Source organism: Engystomops pustulosus, chromosome 4 (genome assembly GCF_040894005.1).
Source record: "Engystomops pustulosus chromosome 4, aEngPut4.maternal, whole genome shotgun sequence".
NCBI classification, from domain to species: domain Eukaryota; kingdom Metazoa; phylum Chordata; class Amphibia; order Anura; family Leptodactylidae; genus Engystomops; species Engystomops pustulosus.
In genome coordinates, this window is record NC_092414.1 from 132,356,751 (window position 1) to 132,381,274 (window position 24,524).

Below are 24,524 nucleotides of genomic sequence, written 5' to 3' on the forward strand. Positions count from 1 at the left end.
AACCTTGGCCCTTAAATTTTTATTTTTGAAAAGGTTTAAAGAAATAATGGCAATATCCCACATGTTATCACAAACTTCTGTATGGGCGCACAGTGAGGCTCGGAAGGGAAGGAGCGTCTATTGGCAGATTTTTGCTGGAACAGATTTGAGGTTCTATGTCCCATAGGCTGATCCCCTTATATAGTAGGGCAGTAAAAACCTCCAAAGAGTGGACCTTTTTTTAAAACTAGACCCTTCAAGGATTGCAGTAACACTATTTGGAGGCGCAATACACCGTTGTTTAACCTTTATGAGCGTCTTATGTTTTATGGGTCAGTCCGGTTACTGTGATATCCCATTTATGTAGCTTTTTTATGTTTGACTTTGTTTTACAAAATAAATACTCCCCTTTTTTTCATAAATAACTGCTATGTATATAAACCAAAATTTCACACTAACGGAAGTACAAAATGTCACTGAAAAACAAACTCAAAACCAAGTAAGTTAAAGCGTTCAAAGTTATTAACAGATAAAGTGGAACATGCTGGTTTTCAAAAAATAAGGTACAAATGAGCTTGGTCACTAAGGCTACATTCACACGAATGTGTGCCCGCTGGGCCATAGCTGGGCGGGCATATGTTCAGTACCACGGAGAAGGGATGACCCCTCCCCTCTACATAGCGATCCATTGTGTATGGAGCAGACCATATTGCTCCATGCGGCCATTGCCTTCTATGGGGGGGCGTATGTACGGCCGCGTGCTTGCGACCGTACATACGTCCCCCATACGGTCGTAAGAATGCGCCCTAAGGGATTAAGGCAAAGTGGGTCCTGCCAAAGGGGGCATTCACCAGTGTGTCAGTTTGCTTGGTTTACAATCCTTGATTCTGGTGCTAGATTCATTTTAAAAGACAATATCTACTTCTTTTTTTTTTTTTTTTTTTTAATGACATGAGACTTTAACTTGATCAGATAGAACTTGATAGGATTGGATAGATTACATTTTTTTAACAAGTAGTAAAACTGAATACACTTTTACCAAAATATGTTATAAATATGTACAGCGTCATTCTATCACCCTTTCCCCAAGTTCAGTTACAAGTGCAGAGGGTGCATGTACTTTTGCAGCTCTGCAAGCTGTAAGTTAATTGTTTCCTGCAGCTCTTTCTACACTGTGCCTTCAGCCGACTGGCTGGAGAGGGGCACACTGCAAACCCCATGTATCCGGAGATATAGCCTTTTGAAGTTGGTCACTTTGAAGACGTCCTTTTTGCGCGGGAGATGTGTAAATAGAACATATGAAGGGGTTAAAGAAATAGACTATCCCTTACGTGTATTGGCACGTTAATTTTTTAAAATTTTTCATTCAAAATTTCACTTGTATAGATATATTTCCTTCATTTTATTTATCACTACTAGAGATGAAGTTTAGGTTCAGTGTTCCTCTTTAAAAACCCTCTGTACTTCTGTACTTAGATTAAGAAAGGATAATTCTGGTGATGAGTTGAGATAGATTTTTCCTAAATAAGTCTTAAACTTGTAGCCATTTTTGTGCTCCATGTTTGTTTTAAAGGGAACCCGTCACCACTATTTTCACAAATACAGGTAGTGGCAGGTACCTATAGAGCCCTAGTAACTATCTGACCTCCTGCTTTTAGCTAAAAATTGTTCCCCTCAGATCCCCATAAAATCAGAGTTATAATCTTGCCTGGTATCTATGCAGCTTTGGAGCGAGTCCACGGGGGGGCGTGACCTAATGTCATGTGACCAGGGTGACATCATCAAAGGTCCTTGAGCTACTTAATATGAAAACTATACCCCATGTACATATCTGACCACATAAAACCATCACAGCAGCCTCCATGGACTTCTACTCCTCTCCATGCAGGCTGCTGTGATTTCATGTGATAAAATATGCTGTGATTTCATGACATATATGCTTAGTGTACAGTTCCTAATGCTACAAAAGCTATAGGACCTGTGATGATGTCACCCTGGTCACATGACATTATAGCAGCATACAGAGATAGGGATGGGGAGGAGCTGCTGGATTCAGCCCGAGGAGGCCACGCCCACCTGGACTCCATGTAGCCATGCTTAGTTACCAAATAAAACTATAAAGTTGAATATATGGGAATCTCAGGGGCATAATTTTTAGCTACAAGCAGGGTGTCAAATAGTTATTAGAGCTCTATAGGAACCTGTCACTACCTGTATTTGTGAAAATAGTGGTGACGGGTTCCCTTTTAAGTGCGTTCATTGTTCTGTCGTTGTAACAGAACATACTAGGACAGTTAAAGTCAGAAGAGCAAGTTTTCCATGATTAAATGACAAGGTATTCAATATAATTTTCAATATAATTCTAAATAATTTTACTACAATATAATTTATTGTTTTTATGTCATTTACCAACATTCATCTAGCCCTAAACTTTTATTGATAATAATCAAAATTACTTATTAATTAAAAACAATGCAAATTTTTTTTTAAAAGAAGAAAAAAATAAAGAATAAATTATTCTTCTAAATGCCATCAAATACATAACTGATTAATTCAATAGTGGCACATGACATATTAAACTTATTATTGCAGAATATGAATAACGTTTTACACAATCATGACTGCACATATATTATCCAGATATTTATCCCTAGAATTAATCTGTTAATTCATGAGTAGATGTATATATGCAAATAGCAAGCAACTAATTCATGTTAATTCATTCGTTTGATCATTTTGAAGCTCATCAGTAGGTGGAGGAACAGTATATGTCGTGATATTCAATGGAAATACTGCATTAATCCTTTAATACATATAGACATAATACATATGCAAGATCTGTGCTGACCAAACCAGATCCTCCATGCTGGTAGTTAGACAGAGGCAGGCCAGACTTCAGCCCCCCTTCCCATCCCCCAAAGGATATATCCAATAGTCCCCAAATTAAATGCTTGAGATTAATGGTCCTGGTCGTTATCTATGAAGGAAATCTACCATCAACATCAAGCATGATAAACCTTAGGCGCTTACTCACAGATCCAAGCACCATGACTGTGATTATCATCTTATATTTGTTATCCATGGCCAATTTTCTTCTCAAATCAACTCTTACAATTATGCTAATGAGCCTGAAGGGCTCATCTGTTAAAAGTTCTGCTCTGCTTACTTGATATGTAAAGTGAAGCCTCTAAACTCACTTCATATAGACACACAACTATCTCCACATCAATTCCAACACACAAGTCCTGAGGATTTGTCACAAATAGTCTACATGGGAAAACCCGTTTAAATGATCAATTGCTCATCCTCTACTGTAAACAAAAGACCGCAATATATGACTGTTAGATAGCAAACATGTTTATCATCTGTGGGGTAATAGATGGTTAATAAGATAAGTTTATATTACTCCTAACCCCATGGTGTTAGCTATGTAAAGTTGCTTAAGAGAAGAATTGTCAGAGCGTTTTCCTCACAGATAGAAATTCTACTGTATCAAGCTGCCCATGTGATGCTTTGCTGAGGTAATATGTGTTTGATAACAGAAATCAGAGATGGAGAAATCAAAATGCCAATATGGTGTCTGTTCAAAGCAGACAGGAGGGTCTGTCACACTCTGCGCTTACATTATGTACACTATAATAAGGTAAGGGATTCAGTAATGGGAACAATGTATTGTTGGATTTTTTTTTATATAGAAAATATTACATTTTTTTCTACATTTTTGTATTTCAGTTGTTTGTTGAGTAATAAAGTTGAATAACAATGTTTGTTTTCTATACCTTCTGTCTTCCACAGGCTTAGGCCATTTAATTTCCTGCATTCTCATTAATGGAGCCCAGTATTTCAAGCGCATCAGCGAATCCGGGATCAAAAAGATGTGTCGAAATATATTTGTGCTTCAGCAAAACCTTACAAATATCACTATGTCTCGTGAAGCTGATCTGGATTTTGCAAGGTGATATATATCCCTTTCTACTCATTTCATTCACCACATCTAGATTCCATCAAGGTCTGAAATCACATGGCCAAAAATAGAAATTAAATGTGTATATTCTAATTAATTATATGCCGTGTCACAGGTGGCTCACCATGATCAGTTTAGGCTAGCAATAATAGACCATTATTATTTTTATTTTTAGTCATTACTGTGTCTTTTACTATTCCTCTCTTTCATCGTATCATGAATTGTGAAGAGGAAGTATATTTTCAAAACTGTATCTAATCCTTATAGATATTGGTTCCTGAATGTTCTTGGATTTTTGCAGCTCTGCTATGGTCTCTATATCAGACCAAAGCATAAGAAAAAAGAGTGCATCCAAAAGGCTCATGGGGTAATGCAAACACAAATATCAAATTTTATTGGTGCAAGACAGACAATCAACAACACTCTTTAAAAACATTTAAAATACATAATGTACATACCAAAACAATAAACAGTGACCTGGTGTAGGTACACCGTAGCTGCCCACTGTCAATCACTGAATAGTGATGTTGTACCTCCCAAGAATTCTCAGCCTAATCATAACACATGAATAAAGTGCCAAAAGTGCTACATGCATGAGAAAATCAACAGTACTCTATGTCTACAAAGCTAGAGAAAACCCACTGTCGTAGCATAAATAAGAGTATGGGTAGAAGAAAAGGTTTGGCGCTACGGATGGGTGCGCTTGTAACCCAGAGAGTTTTTACCACAACACAAATTGGTATCTTTGGGCTAGGTAAGTATTTATTGTAAATGGTTAAAATCTGGTTTCAAACATAGGTACCTATGTTTGAAACCAGATTTTAACCATTTACAATAAATACTTACCTAGCCCAAAGATACCAATTTGTGTTGTGGTAAAAACTCTCTGGGTTACAAGCGCACCCATCCGTAGCGCCAAACCTTTTCTTCTACCCATACTCTTGTACTTACGGTTCCAACGGATACCGTTCTTGGAGCGTTTGGGAAGCTGCTGAGGTAACCTGGGAAGGATCCACCAACAAGGGTAACTCAGTTCCCTACACTTATATATGCTACTAGCCAAGTGGCTACCAGGTGAGCACCCTCTATCACTCACCTAAAAGAAACCGTTCAAAAACGTTATCACACGAGGCGCCGTCCTCTTCGGTTGTTTTCTTTGTTTTTCTCCTTTTCATTCATGTAGCATAAATAAGTCTGAAAGATGCCAATTCAATGGTAAACGTGACAATAATCAAGGGGAAAAAATATAAAGATGATGAGTTACCACAGAGAGACCTGCATGCAGTGGAAGGAGGTAAGTAAGGACAGAGGCAATGGGCTCCCCACACGTTTCCTCGCCAAAAAGGGCAACTTCCTCAGGGGTATGCCCTTTTTGGCATCTTTCAGACTTATTTATGCTACGACAGTGGGTTTTCTCTAGCTTTGTAGACATAGAGTACTGTTGATTTTCTCATGCATGTAGCACTTTTGGCACTTTATTCATGTGTTATGATTAGGCTGAGAATTCTTGGGAGGTACAACATCACTATTCAGTGATTGACAGTGGGCAGCTACGGTGTACCTACACCAGGTCACTGTTTATTGTTTTGGTATGTACATTATGTATTTTAAATGTTTTTAAAGAGTGTTGTTGATTGTCGGTCTTGCACCAATAAAATTTGATATTTGTTTTTGCATTACCCCATGAGCCTTTTGGATGCACTCTTTTTTCTTATGCTTTGGTTTGACTTTGTCTTTTGTGTATTCGGCTCACATATACTTGGGCTGTGCTACATCCTTTGGTTTTCTATTCTATGCTATGGTCTCTATATATCACTACATTATCTTTTTTAACTAAAAAAAGACATTTTTTAAAATAAAAAGGCTCTTTTTTATTAAAAAAGTCAGGGAGGAGGTTTCACTTTACATATCAATAAAGTGGTGCCAAACTGTTAATAGATATTGACAAATTACCTAATATACCCCCCCACACACACACACACACAAACTTACACACATATTATATATAAAAAACATAAGGTAAAGTGGCCAACCCCTTTAAGGTTCCATGGTTCAGAAGAATGTATAGCCGTATGGAAGTAATGAAGGGTTTAAAACATTTTAGTATCTCCAGCCTTTCATAAACTTTGCATAAATGTGTGTTCATGGGATGTAACACTATTTCTGGCCATTATTTGACTTTAGTATTGTGCTTTATTTAACACATACCTCTGAAATTTTGGGCTACAGAAAGAGGGACAAAAAGTCCCCCACCCCTTTTTTTCTTAACACGCCTATTGTCTCACTCACAAGCATAACATACATAACGACTTTAATGGTCCCCACAGCATGTAATGAATGCCCCTTCCAGTTTCCAAACTCCCTATGCGGCAATATAATTTCCCCTAGTCCAACATGAGGAGAGAAAAAAAAACTGGGCCGCATATCCACACGTCATACAATGATCTACTTCCGCTAGGCTAATTATATAACGAACTCGAGGTTCTTAGTTACATTTTCTGTTCAATAGACTTTTATTGAAGATGGCATATAAAAACTTTCAAAGTATTAACATTGGAACAAGTGCAAACTAAGTCAGTATACGTATCATAGTGTATATAGAACAAATGACATACACCGTAGGTACAATTTAGAAAAAATGAATAGCCGTTACATGAAACATAATATTACTGCTGTAATAAAGGCCAATCTCTATATCAAGATGCAAAGAAAGAAGTCGTATAGGACTATAACTCGATTAACATAACTACAATATTAACAACATTACTCACATAGAACAAACATATATCGGGAACCACATTAGGGGTGGAGGGAGGGTAGGAGGGAAGGAGCACAATAGGGGAAGAAAAGGAAAAAAGGAAAAGAAAAAGGGGGAGCAAAGGGGGAAGGGGGGGGTAGGTAAGGGGTGCGAGGATTCGTCCGCCTGGTCCTAAAATATCTCCTATCTAACCTATACCCCCTCTATCCAAGATGCAAATTCCGTTGAGCTGCGGAAATCTATCCAGGGGGACCAAGTCTTAGTATATTTATCGAACTGCGAGTCCGTCAACCCCTCTATGGCTCTCATTTCTTCCATCCTCATTATGTTATTGAGAGCCTCTGCCCACTGGGCTCTCGTTGGGCACATACTGGACTTCCAGAGCCTGGGAATTATTTGGCGAGTGGCAGCAATGCAGTGTCTCAGAAAGCCTTTCTTCGCCGCTGAAATTGAACCCGGGAACATAGACAGCAGCCCAAGCTCTGGGAGTGGTGTAATAGTATCTGACCATAATTTGTTGTAAAGAGCGAAGACCCCCTTCCACAGATCCTGAACCCCAGGGCAGGACCACCAGACGTGTAGCATGGAACCCTGCTCCCGGCCACATCTCCAGCAAACGTCAGACACCGAGGGGAACATCCTATGTAGCTTTGCTGGGGTTCGGTACCATCTGGCCATGATTTTAAAGTTTGTCTCTTGAATTTGTGCTGACACAGAGATTTTATGAGTCAGAATGGCCGCCTTGTCCCAGTCCTCCTCAGAAAATGATTTGTTCAAAGCTCTTTCCCATGCTTGTCTATATGGGATTGGTATTTTCGCAGCCCTCTCCTTCAGCAACCACCCGTAGACTGTAGAAATCAAATGTCTAGGAGCATCTTAGTTACATTTTGATCAAGGTGTACAAGCCCACCAACCACTTCACGGTGACCTCTTTTTGGTGGGTCCCTGCGATATTGTGTGTGGCACCACATGGCGTCCACCACCGCTGCAGCACAGCGCCGGCAGAGACCAAAACCTGTTTGCCCCCCAGCACCCCATACTGGCAGGGATAGCCCCCATGGCTCCAGGCACAGGTCCCCACCAGCACCGCACAACAGAAGCAGCGGACGCCATGCAATACCGCACCATGTGAACAGGAAAAAGGCTCACCATGTGTGAACAGGTGTTGAATACTCACTGTTCCATGTAGTCTCAGGCGCTAGCTGAGAAGAAGTAGGCGGCCCCTATATGCAGTCTCCTGCTAATTTAAAAGCACCTGGGTCGAATGGGGTGGAGTGCTGGGACCAGGCAAAAAACAAAATAAATGAAGGGATAGAATATACGAAACCAACATGAGGAGAGAAAAAAAAAATTATTTCCCCTATTGCTGCTCAGGAACATATAATATAACCTTTTTAATTTTATCCTCTCTTAACATTTGGCCCTCCAGTTTTATTTATCTCCTCAAACTTGGAGGATTCCTGTCATCCATCCTCCTCTTACAGTGTCCCCCTGTCCTCCAACCTCCTCTTACCATGGCCCCTTGTCATCCATCCTCCTCTTCTGGTGGTCCCTCTTCTCCTCTTGTTGCTGTTATATAAAAAAAAAAACTTCCCTCGTACCCCTGCAGCAGTCCCACTTACTCTTCTGCCAGGGATCTGAATGCGATTTGTAGTAGGGGGTGGGGCTAGCCAGGGGAGGAGATATATGTGAGCCCTCCCATGTCTGCTAAAGAGAAGGGACCGGATCCTACCACCTCCTGGCGCCGATGCTTCGTTTGCTCTGCATGCACGGGACCATGAGGAGGCAGGGGAGAAAGTGGCAGCCCGGGACAATCTACCATCCGCCCTGGACAGTTGGGTGCTATGTGGTTTGTGACTTTCAGTTCTGTATGAGCCTGTGGGTACGCAATATTTCTTCCATAAGTTGAATAAAGTAGAGGAGAGCCTGCTCTATTATGCTCTCTTAGAAACAGCAGCAGTTTTCTATAGGACGGTGCTGGAAAAGTGACCTTTATGAATGTGAATAAAGCACTTATGGTGCAATAGAAACTAATTCACTCCAGCAGTGTCTGTCTGTTTCTTGCTTCTCTACGTTATCTTCTGCACTTTGCTCCTTCATCCATTAGTGAACGTTGTTTCAGGATGAGGACAGATGAATTAAATAGCTTTTTTTAATGTGAAGTTTCTGAAAACAATAGTTACATTTGTTGTAGCCTTAGTCAGTGACGGGTGCGTGTTGCCCTGTTTCCTATACAGGTTCTCACCAGTGCTTGGTGACTATGAAATACTTCCCTAAAATTACTTGTTCTTTGTCTAAAAGAATGTACATTTAAAAAATATATACTTATGTATAAGAAATAAGACATTTTTGCTACAAACTTCTCACCTGTGGTGTATATTCTACTTTCTACGTCTCATAACATTTTCAAGTATGCAAGGAGGTTATCTGTGGGATAGTAGAATAATTGTCAGGCCCATTCTTTCCAGGAAGCAGAAAGACGCTTCTTTCTTTGAGATGTTTCTGGTTCTTTGCTTGGTACTTTTTGCTGACACTGCACGTAGGCTTAGCTTTGCTGACACTTTGAGAAAATGGGTTAACAGTCCTCTGGAAGCCTGGATGTGATTATGTGTATACAGCAAAATTTGCAACAATGGCTTTTTCCATGAATCAATGTTCATAAGCAAAAGTGGTGGCCAGTTTCTTTACGTAGTACTGCAAGGCATGCTTTATTAACCCTTTGCGGAAGGAGATATGAGATAAAGTACAAAAGTAATGTTTTTCTAGAATTTAAGGTTGTGTGTTTTTACCAACTTTAAGAAACCATTTAATGGAGAAAAGTTCTATAGAATAGAGTCAATGCAACGTTACAAGAAAACTCCACTCTAGAGCACTTAAGGGTGATTGAACGTATCAAGATAGCCTGCGTAATACAGAACCATTTATGTCTGTGGGATAAGAAAACCCTATATACATACTGAACACTTTTCAGTAAAGAAACAGAAATGCGTTAGAAATTTTCAAAAATGCGGAGGGTCAGTGTTCTGATGTGGAACATATCTTAATTTAATTTTATATTGGCAGCTTCACTTTTTTTGCAATGTGTTGGGAGCAGGGTAATAGGAAATGTTCTGTCCGCCTTCATGAAATTAAAGGTAAAGCCCCTTGTTCAGAAACTTCTTTTACCTCATCAGCCAGACCTTACTAACCATAAATTTGCCGCTGATGGAGTGTCATGTGATCCTAACTGTCCATGACCCATCTATTTCCAGGACCTTAATCTTATATTCATGAATACTTAAGGTTTTGGAAGGGAGATTGCTCATGGACAGATAAAGATCATAGCTCAGTCACCTAATATCCTGCCCCCAGGAAGTGGCCAACCTTTTTAGTTGAATATTTCACCAACTTCCTAATTCAACGACTAAATCTGCATGTAACACATGTGGATATAGTTGTAGGTTTTGGTTTAGATTTGTATGGGAAAAATCCATATTGTGTACATTTACCATTTAACTAAACGTTTAAGTCAAATTTTAGAAATCAGTAGTGTACTTGATAATAGTAAATTTGTAGTATTCTTTATTAAAGAATACTCTTTCTTTTTTTTTCTTCCTTTCCTGATACTCTTCGGTATTCTCTTTTGGTTCAAGTCCAAGTTTTGTATAAGTAAAATAAATAAAAATAAGCTTAAAACAAAGCCCCTGAAATTACACATTCCTATACAAACACTTGATTAAAAAAAGCAAAAAAATTTTAAAGAGTTAATAAAATTTCATCAATTAGCTATAGATGCACCAAAATTATGTACCAGAAAAGTGCATTTCATGTGGCAAAAAATAAACCCCTATATGTCCACATAAAAAAAATCATAGCCTGTACAATTTGACAATGCAAATCTGCATATGGGGTATTGGCATATTCAAGAGCAATTGGGCATCTTTGTGGAGCCTTTTTCCATTTAATCTATTGGATATGTTTAATTTGTAGACCGCTCCTCCATTTTGTTTTAATCCCGATAAAACATCTAAAGGGTTAACAAACTTCTTCAAAGTGCTTTTTCATACGTTGAAGGGTTTCATAATGGAATAATTTACGAGTCTTGCTATTATTTAGGCATTTCACTGTCGAATGAAAGTTGAGCAGGTCCCTCTAAATCAGTGGTTCTCAACTTTTCTAATGCTGTGACCCCGCAATACAGTTCCTTATGTTGCGGTGACCCCAAACCATGTACAAGACTATAACGACTATAATACTGCCCCATATGTACAAGAATATAACTACTATAATACTGCCCCATATGTACAGGAATATAACTACTATATTACTGCCCCCTATGTACAAGAATATAACTACTATAATACTGCCCCCTATGTACAAGAATATAACTACTATAATACTGCCCCCCATGTACAAGAATATAACTACTATATTACTGCCCCCTATGTACAAGAATATATCTACTATAATACTGTCCCCTATGTACAAGAAGATAACTACTATAATACTGCACCCTACGTACAAGAGTATAACTACTATAATACTGCCCCCTATGTACAAGAATATAACTACTATAATACTGCTCCCTATGTACAAGAATATAACTACTATAATACTGCTCCCTATGTACAAGAATATAACTACTATAATACTGCCCCCTATGTACAAGAATATAACTACTATATTACTGCCCCCTATGTACAGGAATATAACTACTATAATACTGCCCCCTATGTACAAGAATATAACTACTATAATACTGCACCCTACGTACAAGAATATAACTACTATAATACTGCCCCCTATGTACAAGAATATAACTACTATAATACTGCTCCCTATGTACAGGAATATAACTACTATAATACTGCCCCCTATGTACAGGAATATAACTACTATAATACTGCTCCCTATGTACAGGAATATAACTACTATAATACTGCTCCCTATGTACAAGAATATAACGACTATAATACTGCCCGATATGTACAAGACCATAACGACTATAATACTGTCCCCCATGTACAAGAATATAATTACTATAATACTGCCTCCTATGTACAAGAATATAACTACTATAATACTGCCCCCTATGTACAAGAATATAACTACTATAATACTGCTCCTATGTACAGGAATATAACTACTATAATACTGTCCCCTATGTACAAGAATATAACTACTATAATACTGCCCCCTATGTACAAGAGTATAACTACTATAATACTGCCCCTATGTACAAGAATATAACTACTATAATACTGTCCCCCCTCCCATAGTTTTGGTTCCCCCTCCTGTCTCCAGTTTTGCCCCTTCTCCTGCCCCCAGTTTTAGTGCTTCCCCTCCTGCCCTCAGTTTTTGTGCCCCCCCTGCTGCCTCCAGTTTTGCCCCTTCTCCTGCCCCCAGTTCTAGTGCTTCCCCTCCTGCCCCCAATTTTGGTGTTCCCCCCTGCTGCCTCCAGTTTTGCCCCTTCTCCTGCCCCCAGTTCTAGTGCTTCCCTTCCTGCCCCCAGTTTTGGTGCCCCCCCCCTGCTGTCTCCAGTTTTGCCCCTTCTCCTGCCCCCCGTTCTAGTGCTTCCCCTCCTGCCCCCAGTTTTGGTGTCCCCCCCCCCTGCTGTCTCCAGTTTTGCCCCTTCTCCTGCCCCCAGATCTAGTACTTCCCCTCCTGTCCCCAGTTTTGGTGTCCCCCCCCTCCTGTCTCCAGTTTTGCCCCTTCTCCTGCCCCCAGTTCCAGTGCTTCCCCTCCTGCCCCCAGTTTTGGTGTCCCCTGCTGCTTCAGGTTCTACTCACAGTGAGCACTGCAGTCCTGTTCCGCGGGAGTCTGTATAGAGGAGGAGCCAGAGGGTCCTCAAGCTTCTCCTCTATACAGCAGGAAGGTCCTCAAGCAGTGAGTTATCACACATATTATACTCCGTATAACATGTGTAATAGGATCGTGACCCCTGTGTTTTGGTCGTTCGACCCCCTCTGGGGTCGCGACCCACAGGTTGAGAAACGCTGCTCTAAATAAAGGATTTGGCGATTTTCCAAAAAAATGGCACAAAAATTGTATATTCTGGTAATATACCTCTATTCTTTAAAAAAACATGTCAACATAAAGCAGACATTTGGGAAATGTAAGTTATGGAATAATTTGGGTGATTTGAAAAACTGCTTCAAAAGTAGAGAATTTAGAACTTTAAAAATGGAGAATCTTTTGAAATTTTGCAAAATTTCAGTTTTGTAATAACACAAAAGATATCATCCAAATTTTAAAGTTAATTTGAAGTACAAAATGTCACGAGAAAACAATCTAAAAATCCCCTGGATTTAATAAAGCGTTCCAAGGCTATAACCACTTATAGTGACACGGGGCAAAGGACAATGTGGCCGCGTCCTAGAGGCCAAAATAGGCTGAGTCCTTAAGGGGTTAAAGGGGTGTTCCCATTTCAGCTCACAAAAATTAGTGTTTGTATAATGAAAAGTTATACAATTTTCCAATATACTCTCTGTATTCATTTTTCACGGTTTCCTTCTATAGAAAGCTTCTATGTTTTCTTCCAGTGGATAGAAATGTGTCCCTGGTCATGTGATGTCACAGGTGAACAGCTCGTTAGTATGAGAGAGTAATCAGAGCTGTCATGTCCTGTTACTACAAAGACAATATCTAACCCAAATCAGGCAATACCTTTTAAATAATTGTCTATAAGTGGATATGAGAAACAATGGCAGAACATACCAAGCTAACGAGGATAAAACTGTGTGCTTCATGAAATCAATGTGTGGTCTATCCTCACAAACATTAGATGCAAGAATATAGATTACAGAGCTTACCATATTTTTTGGACTATAAGGCGCACCATCAATAAATGCTTGCTAAACAATCTAGGTTCATATATAAGGCGCACGGATTATAAGACGCACCTGATTAGAAGGATGAATGACCAGCAGGTGGCAGACCTGTGCACAGTTCAAGGCAGCTGTTGTCTGTAAGTACATTTCATATATAAGGCACACTGGACTATAAGGCACACCTTTTGATTTCTGAGAAAATCAAAGGACTTTTTGTGCTCCTTATAGTCCGAATAATACGCTATATATAATATTTTTTATTATTTTTTTATCATTTATGTATTTCTAAGCAATGAACATTTTATATTGCATCATTTCTATTTCAATTAACCATTTCACCATATATGTGTATAATCCGTCTGGAGAGCATACATTTTCAATATGACCAAAAGCTCATTACACAATTTTGGAACGTGCCTTCCCCACGCCCACACTTAAGCTGGCGTCCTCTTATATGGGTATAGCAGTGTAGCATCCGAATGGCAATGTGTTACCTGTTTTTCCTGAAGTGATGTCACTGGTTTTTTATCTCTGCTTTGAATTTAGTAAACTTGGAGTTTTTAACCCATGCTAAGCTAGTGCAGACACGCAATTTTTAATGTAGATCACAGATCCTCTCCTCATGCAATATGGAGACTGTTCTGTTAATGAGAAAACATAACTGTCAAAAGTTTTTAACTATTGTACCGTTACTTGTACCAAATATTCAAAGCAAAACGTGTTGCACTTGGATGCATCTAACATATCTCTATTGTAATAGCAGACAGTAGTCCCTTGACCTTCTTATTTCATGTAGTGTGGTGGGCGCCAGGGCTGGGTGCAGCTGCCAAATCTTTGTAAAGGGGGGGGGTGCTAATTGCTGCAGTTTGTCTTGTTATCTGTCAGTGACAATGTGTCAGGAGTCATATGTACAACAGGAAATGAATTATCCATGGCACACAAGCCTCTGGAAGGGGTCCCCTGCTGTTCCTGTTAATGAAAGTTGTCCCACTCATGTTCTTTGCCTGTGTGTGTTCTAGCTTTCCTCATCCTGCTGAATGCCTCCACTTTTTACCATCATACCACCTATGACTCTTTAATACTAGATAAATCCTACCACCTATGACTCTTTAATACTAGATAACAGCACTGCCATTATCAATTACATACTTGAAATCCTACAAAGCAGTTAATAGAATTAACTGGTGATTTAAAGGGTTAAAATGCAGGTAAGTAAAAGACAGAATTTATGTGCATTTTAACTTAACTGTGAGATGTAGCTTTGACACAAGGAATCATATGCTGATCTCTTTGCCATATGCAGTATCTGGATTGCTACATTGTATACTTATTTTAATATTATATTGGATAAGGATACAACTATTTTGTAGAGTTGGCTTGGACTTCTGATAACCAGGGGCACACCACCCATGAAGCAACTTCACAAAGGGGGCTCCGCTGTGGACATTTCATTAAAGAGGGATTTGATGTGTGCATTTCACTAAAGGGGGGTTCTGCAGAGGACATTAAATTAAAGAGGGGCTCTGCTGTGTACATTTCATTAAAGGAGGGTTCTGCTGTGGACATTTCATTAGCGAGGATGGCTGTCCCTGAGACTAAAATGGATGACGATTAAGTGAAAGGAAGTTTCTATTTAAATAATTTTTTCGGGCAACGCGCCTCGAGGGCGGAAAGTCCTCTTCATCAGGTCTAATATAAAATAATGTACACTGGGAGCAGTAGGGCAAGATGGAGAGATGACAAATGGAAGGCACAGGACTCAGCTGGACTGTGAGTAATGTGAACCTCGTGCTGGTAGTAATAGCGATAATCCGAGGAGGCAGGGAGTTTAGTAAGATATCGGCCGATGTGATGACAAGCCAGGGGATCCTACTGCACGCCGTGCACCACATCACCACGGCGTGCAGTAAGATTCGGCGTCGGGTACAGCGCGTATACAAAAACCTGTCATTTTGAATTTCATACACTCAGTTGCTATTCCGTCAGCTATATAAGGTACTGACGGACACAGGTTACGCTGCAGCCTCGCACTTCAGAGACCACACAGCTACATACATTCTTCTTCACACAAGATCTACTCCTTGGCCCCCTAGGGCACCACGTAACGCTATCTTCTTAACCACTATCTTGCAAGAGGTGAGATCCCCTCTTCTATCCATGGGATAAAAGGAATAATTTAGGATCCCTCCACTGGGACATCACACAAGGGGGTAACAAGTGCAGATTGGAGGTGGGCAGGCGATTATGTTACTAATGTACAGTTGTCTTCTGGCAGCATAAGTCTATTATTAGGCTTAGTTGCTAGTATAACACTTTTACATAACACATTTGACTACCACAAAATGTCATAGAAATTAAAGAAAATATCACAAAGAAGCCTTACATTACAGTTATAATGAGAAGTGTCTGATTGTTGGGGATTAACCATTTAGATTCCTATCCGATGGAAGAAAAGATTAAGAAAACCCCCTATAAAGTGACCCATACCAAATGGTTAACCATTCTCCACCCGGCTCCATTTACTTCTGTATAACTTCTGGCGATGCCCCCTAGAAATGAATAAAGTACAGGTTAAGCAGGCTGGAGAATAGCTCCCATCCCTTGCATGAGACTGTGGTGGCATTGGGGAGCACCTTCAGTGACCGACTGCTTCACCCCAAGTGTGAGAGGGAGCGTTATCGTAAGTCATTCCTCCCCGCTGCCATCAGGCTGTTCAACAAACAAGGCCCAAACAGAAGTAACCTGCGCCCCCCACCTAACCAGTCCCTGCAGGTCCCATCCACAGACTAAACATCAAACTGCCGATCATTGCTTGTCTCTTTTTTGTCTTTTTATCCCCCTTTTCTTTTTGTTCATTTATCCCTAATATTATTGTTGTCATAGTTTGTACTTCACACTGTATTCTCTCTGCTGCTGTAACGCTGTGAATTTCCCCACTGTGGGACTAATAAAGGATTATCTTATCTTATCTTATTCTCTGTGATAGACATTCAACAACGTTCTCATGAATGCTGGGGGAGCCCAGAAGTCTGACCCCCAGGTATCAGACAGTTGTCCCCTGTCCCTGTTAAGCTTATATTGAACATCGATTGAGCTGTAGGAATTCTTTTGCAGTGAGCTCCCCCTACTGGCAACTTCCTATGATTTTCTTTTTCTATTCTGGTTTACATTTTACTGGCAGTCACCCTGTACTGCTCTGATGGCAACCCTGATGCCTTAGTATTAAACCCTTTTATTGGCTCAATATTCACCAAAAATTATAGTGTGTCAGTCTCCATCTGTCTCTGCTATACTAGACTTCCATGGTTAAATAATGTTAATGGGGATCTTCCAGGATTGCCGAGCAGTGTCACCCTCTTTATTGGTTGGTGGACTGCTTGGAGGTTTTTTATGAAGAGCATTAAACTGTCTACTGTGATATTGTCAAAATCATTTGGTCCAGCTATGGTGTGAATTTTTCTTGAGCCCAGGAAAACAACAGATGGCTCAACAAACTGTAAAGTTATTTTTGTTACTGCAAAGTTATTATAGATGGCCCAAAACAGCTACAGGGCTCTTCATGTCCACTACATGCTGAGATGAATTGCTGGGGTAACACTGCCATCTAGTGCCAAGTTCTGGTTATTGTGACATCTAAGATTTCTCAGATCATTAGTTGTAATATCTCTATTTACAACATACATTTAGTGAAACCATGAAAGATTTATACAGTTATGTGCTAGTAGTAGGGTCATAGGATACAGTAATAGACCTGTGTGTGTGAGCTGGTTGTACCACTGATGTGCTTACTACTACTTATTGTTGGGTGCATAAATATAGGACCTTTTCTGCATAAGTTATGAGAAGATATTGGCACGACTAACCAGCCAGTGTGCTTGCCCACATTGATGCTCTTATATCAGATCTCATAGTTTTAGGATAATGGTTAATGTTTAAAGCTCCTTCTTTTAATACAACTTTTTAGCATATATTTGGTTTTATTAGATGCATTACAAATACAAATCAACATCAAAGCATTGCCCCAAATATCCACCTCCTCCCTACACCCCCTGGCTGGCATGGAAGGGAAGAAAATATGGGATCATTTATAGGGCAGGCCAGATAGGACAGGGCTCATTTTTTCTTTTTTTCTCAGAAAGCTTCATTTTTTAAAGCTAACCAATAATCAGAAATTCAGAAGTTTGCCTCCAAGCATCTACATGAAGATAGAAAAAAATTTTTTTTTCCTAATATTGCTATATTACCAAAAAATGGCATAGAAGTTCTGATAAATTTCCCCTGTAAAACATATGTCTCAGCCACTGGGGGAGATTTAATAAACTGCATGCAACAGAATAAACTCTTTAAAATGCCACAGATAGACTTTCCCAACTAGTGCAACAAATGTGCAGTGGCCTTGGAAATGAGAGTGTAGCTAGACAGGAAAAGTCTGTGCACGAAAACTGTGACACCGTTTTCTGCCGTGATTTAGATCAATTAATAGATTGTTCTCGACAGTTTTATACTAAGCCAGATTTATCAGCCAGCATCAGTATTTGATAAATCTGGTGCAGTATAAGGCTGTTTAGACATACTCTGCACTCTATTATTTGAGACCCTTTAGATAAATCTGCTCCATAAAGCCCCCACCCATAGCATTAAGGGAGTGGGATATTCTTTTAAGGACATCTACCACCAGGATGAAGGATTGTAAACCAAGTACACTGACATACTGGTGTGTGCCCCCTCTGGCAGGATCTACTCTACTTTTACCTTCTTATGCCCTGGTTTTTACAAAAAAGGGTTTCAAATTATGCGAATAACCCGAGGGACTCTGGAATCTATAGGTGTTAATAGAGCCCAGAGCCCCTCAGGCTCATTTGCATAATTTTAAAGCCTTTTTTCCTAAAAAGAAGGGCATAGAAAGCTTAAAGAGAACCCGTCATGCAAAATAACCCCCCTAAACTAAATATATTTTCATAAACTGCCATTAGAGAGCATTGCCTCTATCCCTTCATTGTCCCTCTATATGCCTGTAAACCTAAGCAATGAGGTCCTAAAGCTGTATGCAAATGACCTGTGAAATGTCCAATGAAGCATTAGCATATTCAAGCTGTCCACTCTATTCATGAGTGGGAGGTACAGCCACACCCCCAGTGCTTGACTGACAGCCTGTATAATGATGTGAGGCTGTATAATGATGTGCTTCCTGGTGCTGGTGGCCACGCCCCCTGCAGCCTGTGTGTGCATGTGTGTGTTTAGGAGAGATACAGCAGCTCCAGGCAGCCATGTTACAGCAGAACATGTCAGATTCATGTGCAGCTGATGTCTGTGTCTCTGTGTATTAGGAGGATGCAGCAGACACACTAGCTATGCTTTACTATACATTACACATAGACATGAGCAGGGGGAGGAGAGGGGAGGGGTAACAGGGGTGACATCACTGCCTCTGACCATGTGACCAGCCTCATGTACATGATAAAAAATAGATGATTTTACAATGAATAATGTATGAAATAACTAGATAAAGGCTGGGATGGGATCCTTGTGAGCTGCTTCAACAGGTAGAGGTGACAGGACAAGTGACACAGACCTGATGACAGGTGTCCTTTAAATAAGATCATATCCTGCCAGAGGGCACAGACACCAGTATGTAAGTGTGCTTGGTTTACAGTCCTTCATCCTGGTGGTAGATGACCTTTAATGTATAGTAGATACAAGTTAGATAATACTGATTACTACAGAATAGTGTTTACCCCTCATGTTCTCACAGCCTGTATAATACTCTTCAATTTTATCTGTCAGTAAGATAGTATATAGTATAAACGTTGCCACACCAAATTGTTCATTTGCATAATAGTAAAATGAACATTTCTCTGTATTCAGGGCACATATTTTCGAAAGAAAGACTTGTTATGATGTGCAGTACTCCACCTGGTAGGCCATAGGTTTACTTTATATGACCGGGGAACTGATCCATAATCTCTGTCACACTTACCAACCTTACAATACCTTTTTGAGTGGCAAGTATTTTTGCTTGTGTTTGATAATCTTCATAAGTAGGATTCTTATTTTATATGGTGCAGTATGGCTTCATGCCGATGTATTAACCTTTGGCAGTACTGCTATGAAGTGACCAGTGGAAGTATCTTGTAGATTGCCTGCCTCTCCTGCACTACATCAGGATATGCGGGATAAATGAGCTGGGCAACATGTACGTTTTCTGTGAGACATTTTTGATACATGGATTTCATTGCGTGTTTAGCACTCTGTCTGCTAAGATATGGGGCGGCCATTAATCAGATGAATGTGAAAGCTGAAGGAAAGCAAATGAGAGATAAGATACATGGCAGATTTCTATAATAACCTCAGCATGCCTTGTATATGCTTTAGAGAAGATGGCATTGGCTTTGGATGTTGGTGTAGACATGTACCTTTAATATTATGGTTTAGGACTGTAGCACAAAGCTGGCACTAGATTAACAGAGAGAAGCTAGGTTACAATACATTTTAGCCCTTAAATTGAATTGTGTGTAAGGGGCATCTCCTGATTTCATTCTTACTGCAGGGGATGTCTGGGTATTTTACCATTTGGATAGGCCATTCAATCAACGGGGGCCATGGTCTAGCCACAATTTTTGTGACTTTTTCACGGGCCCCATACACGGTTGTGTGCTTGAGGCCTGAGTGTGATTTCACAAAAGCGAGTTTGTGCCATCAAATTTACTTTACGAACGCAGACAAACTCCCTTTTGTGCAACTTGCCTTAGCGTGTCACAAGAAAAAGGTTAAAGTAGCTGCTCATCCCTACAAGTCAAGTCACAGAAACAGCTGAATGTAATAGTAGTGATCAGGTCTCACTACCCCAGGGTTGAAGAAACCGAAATCTTCATGATCAAGAAGCGTCTTCACTCTGTTCAGTTCTCTTAGATCTCGTTCACACCAGACTTCTCCTACGTTTTCAGTTGAAGATTGGCAAGTTCAACCTTATCGGTGTGAACGACATCTAAAAAATCTGAATGGAGTCCAGACGCTTCTTGATCCTGAAGATTTCAACACCCCAGGGTTCGTCCAACCCTCGGGTGTTGAGACTTGACTACTGCTATCACATCCATTGGTTTCTGTGACTTGTAGTGTTGTGCAATTATTTTATCTTTTTCTCTTGACTATAATGGGTTCAGTCAAAATTAGCCCATTATAAATAGCTTGCTCCGCGGATAAAATAACACATCACTCTGGGAGGATGTATGTTAAAATTTTGGCCATAGATTATACTTAAATGATCATGTTTGACTGCCATGTGATGCCCAAAACCCGTGAAAAAATATAACATGTTCTAAATTTTCACAGATCAGGGGCTGATGCATTTTCACTAACCTGATTTAACTGTTGGGATGTAAAACAGCTTTGCCTATCATCTTTTTTACCTAAATTTAACAGTTTCTTTGCTATCCCCCCTCAGATTATCTGAGTGCTGCAATAGCTGCTTCCTCTCCCTCTGCTGACAAGCCCCGTAGTATAAACAAACGCTACAGACTCCTGGGAGGGGAGGGGAGGGGCTGCTGCTCACAGTGGAGAAGATCATGTGACAGAACTCTCTGTGTATTAAGCAGTGCTGGATGTGAGATCTGTTCCCTATCAGTCCCTCCATCCCAGTCTACCTTCCCAGTCTACCACTTTTCACATGTTCCCTGCTCCTCTATGTGATGGAAGCTGCCAGGCTAGTCACCGTATGCATCCTGTATGTGCACTGTGTAGTGTTCAGTGGATTTACTTGTGGGAAACCAAATGGATTTACTGCTAAATTACTTTGAGAGCGAACACAAGGCATCATGGGATCTGTGGGCAAGCTAACTGTCCTAAACATGAGGGCATAGACTGACAGACATTAGTTTCCGCCCACTTCACCTCTGGTGAGAAAGATTTTCATTAAACACTTTCAGAACAGAAAACTACGTATCTCTGGAAAGAAAAGGGGGAGCAGCACAAAGTTGGCATCGTTCTGTTTTCAAACATCACACATAATAATTTTGTACAATCATTACAACTTTACAGTTACGCTTTAAAGTATGTGATAAAGTTGTACCCAACACATGCTAATACACAGACTGAGCTTGTCTGATCAAACTGGATTGTATATAATGGCACTTACAATCACTCCAGTCATGGGTTTTCTCATTGCCTTAGACGCCACAATATCAGAGGGTAAGCAGCAATGCAAAATCCCTCCACATACAAGTATATGAACACTTTCATTAGACCACTGTTCAAAGGAGGCACATGCACTGTGGTTATTTGATGTTAGCGATTACTATCCATTACTGTTTTTTTTTTTTAACGGAACCTGTAATGGATAGTTATAAATATAAGACCATTCTCACAAGAGATTGAAGATGCACTAAAGAGGGGATCCAAGAGTCTAACATGGTAAACAGACTGCAGGCAATGTTATAGAAGTCTTGGTCATGGATCTCACCTCACCGCCTCCTCCCCCATCTGCTGCACATTTTGTGAGCACTATAGCTCCTCTGAATAAGTTACATGAGAAGAAAGTTTTGATTGTCATATGGGGGAGAGAGAAAGTGACAAGATCCGTGTTAGCATCAAGATTGCATATTCATGTGGAGCTGTAAAAAATGTAACGTGTGACTCTGCTGGCCCCTTGGGATAATGTGATGGATTTGTGCATGTGACAGAAACCTTTAAGCATTTACAAGGAGATGTTATAAGGATTAAATACCGTTTTTGAGTGAAGGTGATATAAGTAGTAGAAGAAATGATGCGTAACCTCTAGTTTCATAGTGGTATCTAAAAGCTGAAGAAAACACATCCTACTATAGCAGATCCTATTGTAAGTACCCATCAATAATGAATGAAAGTGCTACATACTCCCCACCAGTGTGGATATTCCTACTCCCCACAGTACCATAAACCTAGGATACCTGAGATCACATTACAAATTACGTTAAAGAGCTTTGGTTTTATTTGGTATATCATATCGATGGCCCTAAAATGTTACAGAAAATGATTTTATACATTTTGAGTTTTGCCTAGAAAATAATATTCTCTTACAAGGTATTGCCATTCTGGGAATCTCACACAAGTACAGGTTCACAGGTCAGAACCATCTCAGGATAGGTTTAGAGAGTAAGTATACCTCCTTTATGGCATTCCACTTAATACTTAAAGGGGTATTTGCCATATATAAACATTTCTTCAATTGGATGTTAAAAAAAAAAATGTTACTGTGTGAAGATCATTTCTCATAAATGTAGCCATATTTTCCCTTAGAAACCAGATGGCTTCCTCGGATACGACCACCTCGCAGTTTGGCAGCAATGGCCAGACATGCGCTATTGAGTCCTGCCTGACCTCCTGGCTTCAGCATTCATTAGTAGTAACATGTAGTAACCCCTGAACTTTTCATATACAAAAACCTTTTTTTCCTTTGTGCAATCACTCCAACAGAGGTGGTCGTATCAAAAGACACAGTCATGTTTCTAAGGGACATTTTTTTAATAACATTTAATTGAAGAAATGTTTATATACGGCAGATTAATGAAACAGAATGTGAATGCCCAGACGAGAATACCCCTTTAAGATTATACATTTTGCTCGGAATATGTCTTTAATTCACATTAAATGTGTTTCATATTTAACCTATTGTTCCCTTTTTTGTCAGTTCAAAAAATTATATTCTCTCCCCTTCCTTTTAACGAGAAATATTTTGAATCCGTTTTTACATAACATGAGATTTATTCCCAGATTTTCAATGAAGACTGTGATCTGTAATCTGTACAGGGGTGAGCTATAGATTTGGGGTTGTTTTCTTATGTCCGGCCTCTGTTCTATTTTGTTTTAGTCACTAAGGAAATATTGAGGCAGAATTATTATTATGCAGGATCTTACTACATCCGATTTATGATAGTGGCTTAGACAATTTGGTAAATTTGGCAAATAAGGTGTCGATGTCTGCCCTGGATATTAGATTTTTAAGTTAAAAAGTTGCAAGTTTGGCACAACTTATTACTAAATATTTTCTACGCCTTCGATGGACTGGAGTGGATTTGTGCCTAAATTTGCGACTTGTTTCACTTCATAAAATGTGCCTGCCACATCTGGATTCACATGATAAATCTGGAGTAAGTAGTCTTAAATGGAAAGTGGAGCAGCTTGGGGGAAAAAGGGCGCTAATCTGCAGATGTGACAATTGTGAGACATTTTGAAGACCAATAACTGGTTTGTCTCCCCTCAGAGTCCTTAGTAAATTTTTTGTTGTCTCTTCTTGGGCGTGTTATAACTTTATAACAGATATGTAGGTAATGTATTATTTTTGCTGGTCCCAGAAGGATTTCAGGAATTGGTCACATGGACATAAATCCATCTTCTCCCACTGTGGGCCCTTAGATTCTCTATCAGCACAAACCACTTTAACCCATAAATTTTATATTGCATCTTGTGGTGCCAGAGAGAAACCTATAAACAGCTCTGATCCGTTATATTATCTCATAATGAGTTGGCAGTAAAATGGCACATTAATTAATATGCATCTTTTAGATGCAGTTTCTATTTAGTCTTTAAAGGAATCATCAGCCTTTGGCCACATGGGAACAATGTAACGAAGGTGCCATCAGGGAGCAGCCATCTTGTGCGCATTTTAATCACATTACACTGTCTGATTCTGATTTTTCACTGGCTAAGGAGACTGGCAGGTTAATGACGTCTCCCCTGGGACGGCTCCAGCCATGTTCACATTGTGCTGAGGAAAGCTGGTATAAGAACGCCTTATGGCAAATTGCTGACTCCCCCTTGGCTTCCTCAACTTGCCAATTCCCCCCCTCCCTAATTCATGCAGAAGAAGGGGAAGGGCTGAGAAAACTGTAACAAAGTGGCATATGGTAGAGATAATTTCCATTCTTTATGCAGTAAATATGCAAATGTCGCAGCTTATTTAGAAGGGGTGCCATTAATAACCCAGGCTTGAGATGGACATCTGGACCACTTTTCAGCAATGATTACCTGCCCGGCCTGTGAT

At 39.9% G+C, this 24,524-nt stretch overlaps 1 protein-coding gene across 1 annotated transcript in view; it reads left to right on the forward strand.

Moving 5' to 3' along the window:
• The window catches only part of EXOC4 (exocyst complex component 4), a 261,581-nt gene that overhangs the window by 229,680 nt on the left and 7,377 nt on the right, over positions 1-24,524 (forward strand). The window contains exon 17 of the mRNA XM_072147478.1: positions 3,775-3,934. Coding sequence (XP_072003579.1) covers positions 3,775-3,934 — 160 coding nt within the window. The remainder of the gene's footprint in view (positions 1-3,774; positions 3,935-24,524) is intronic.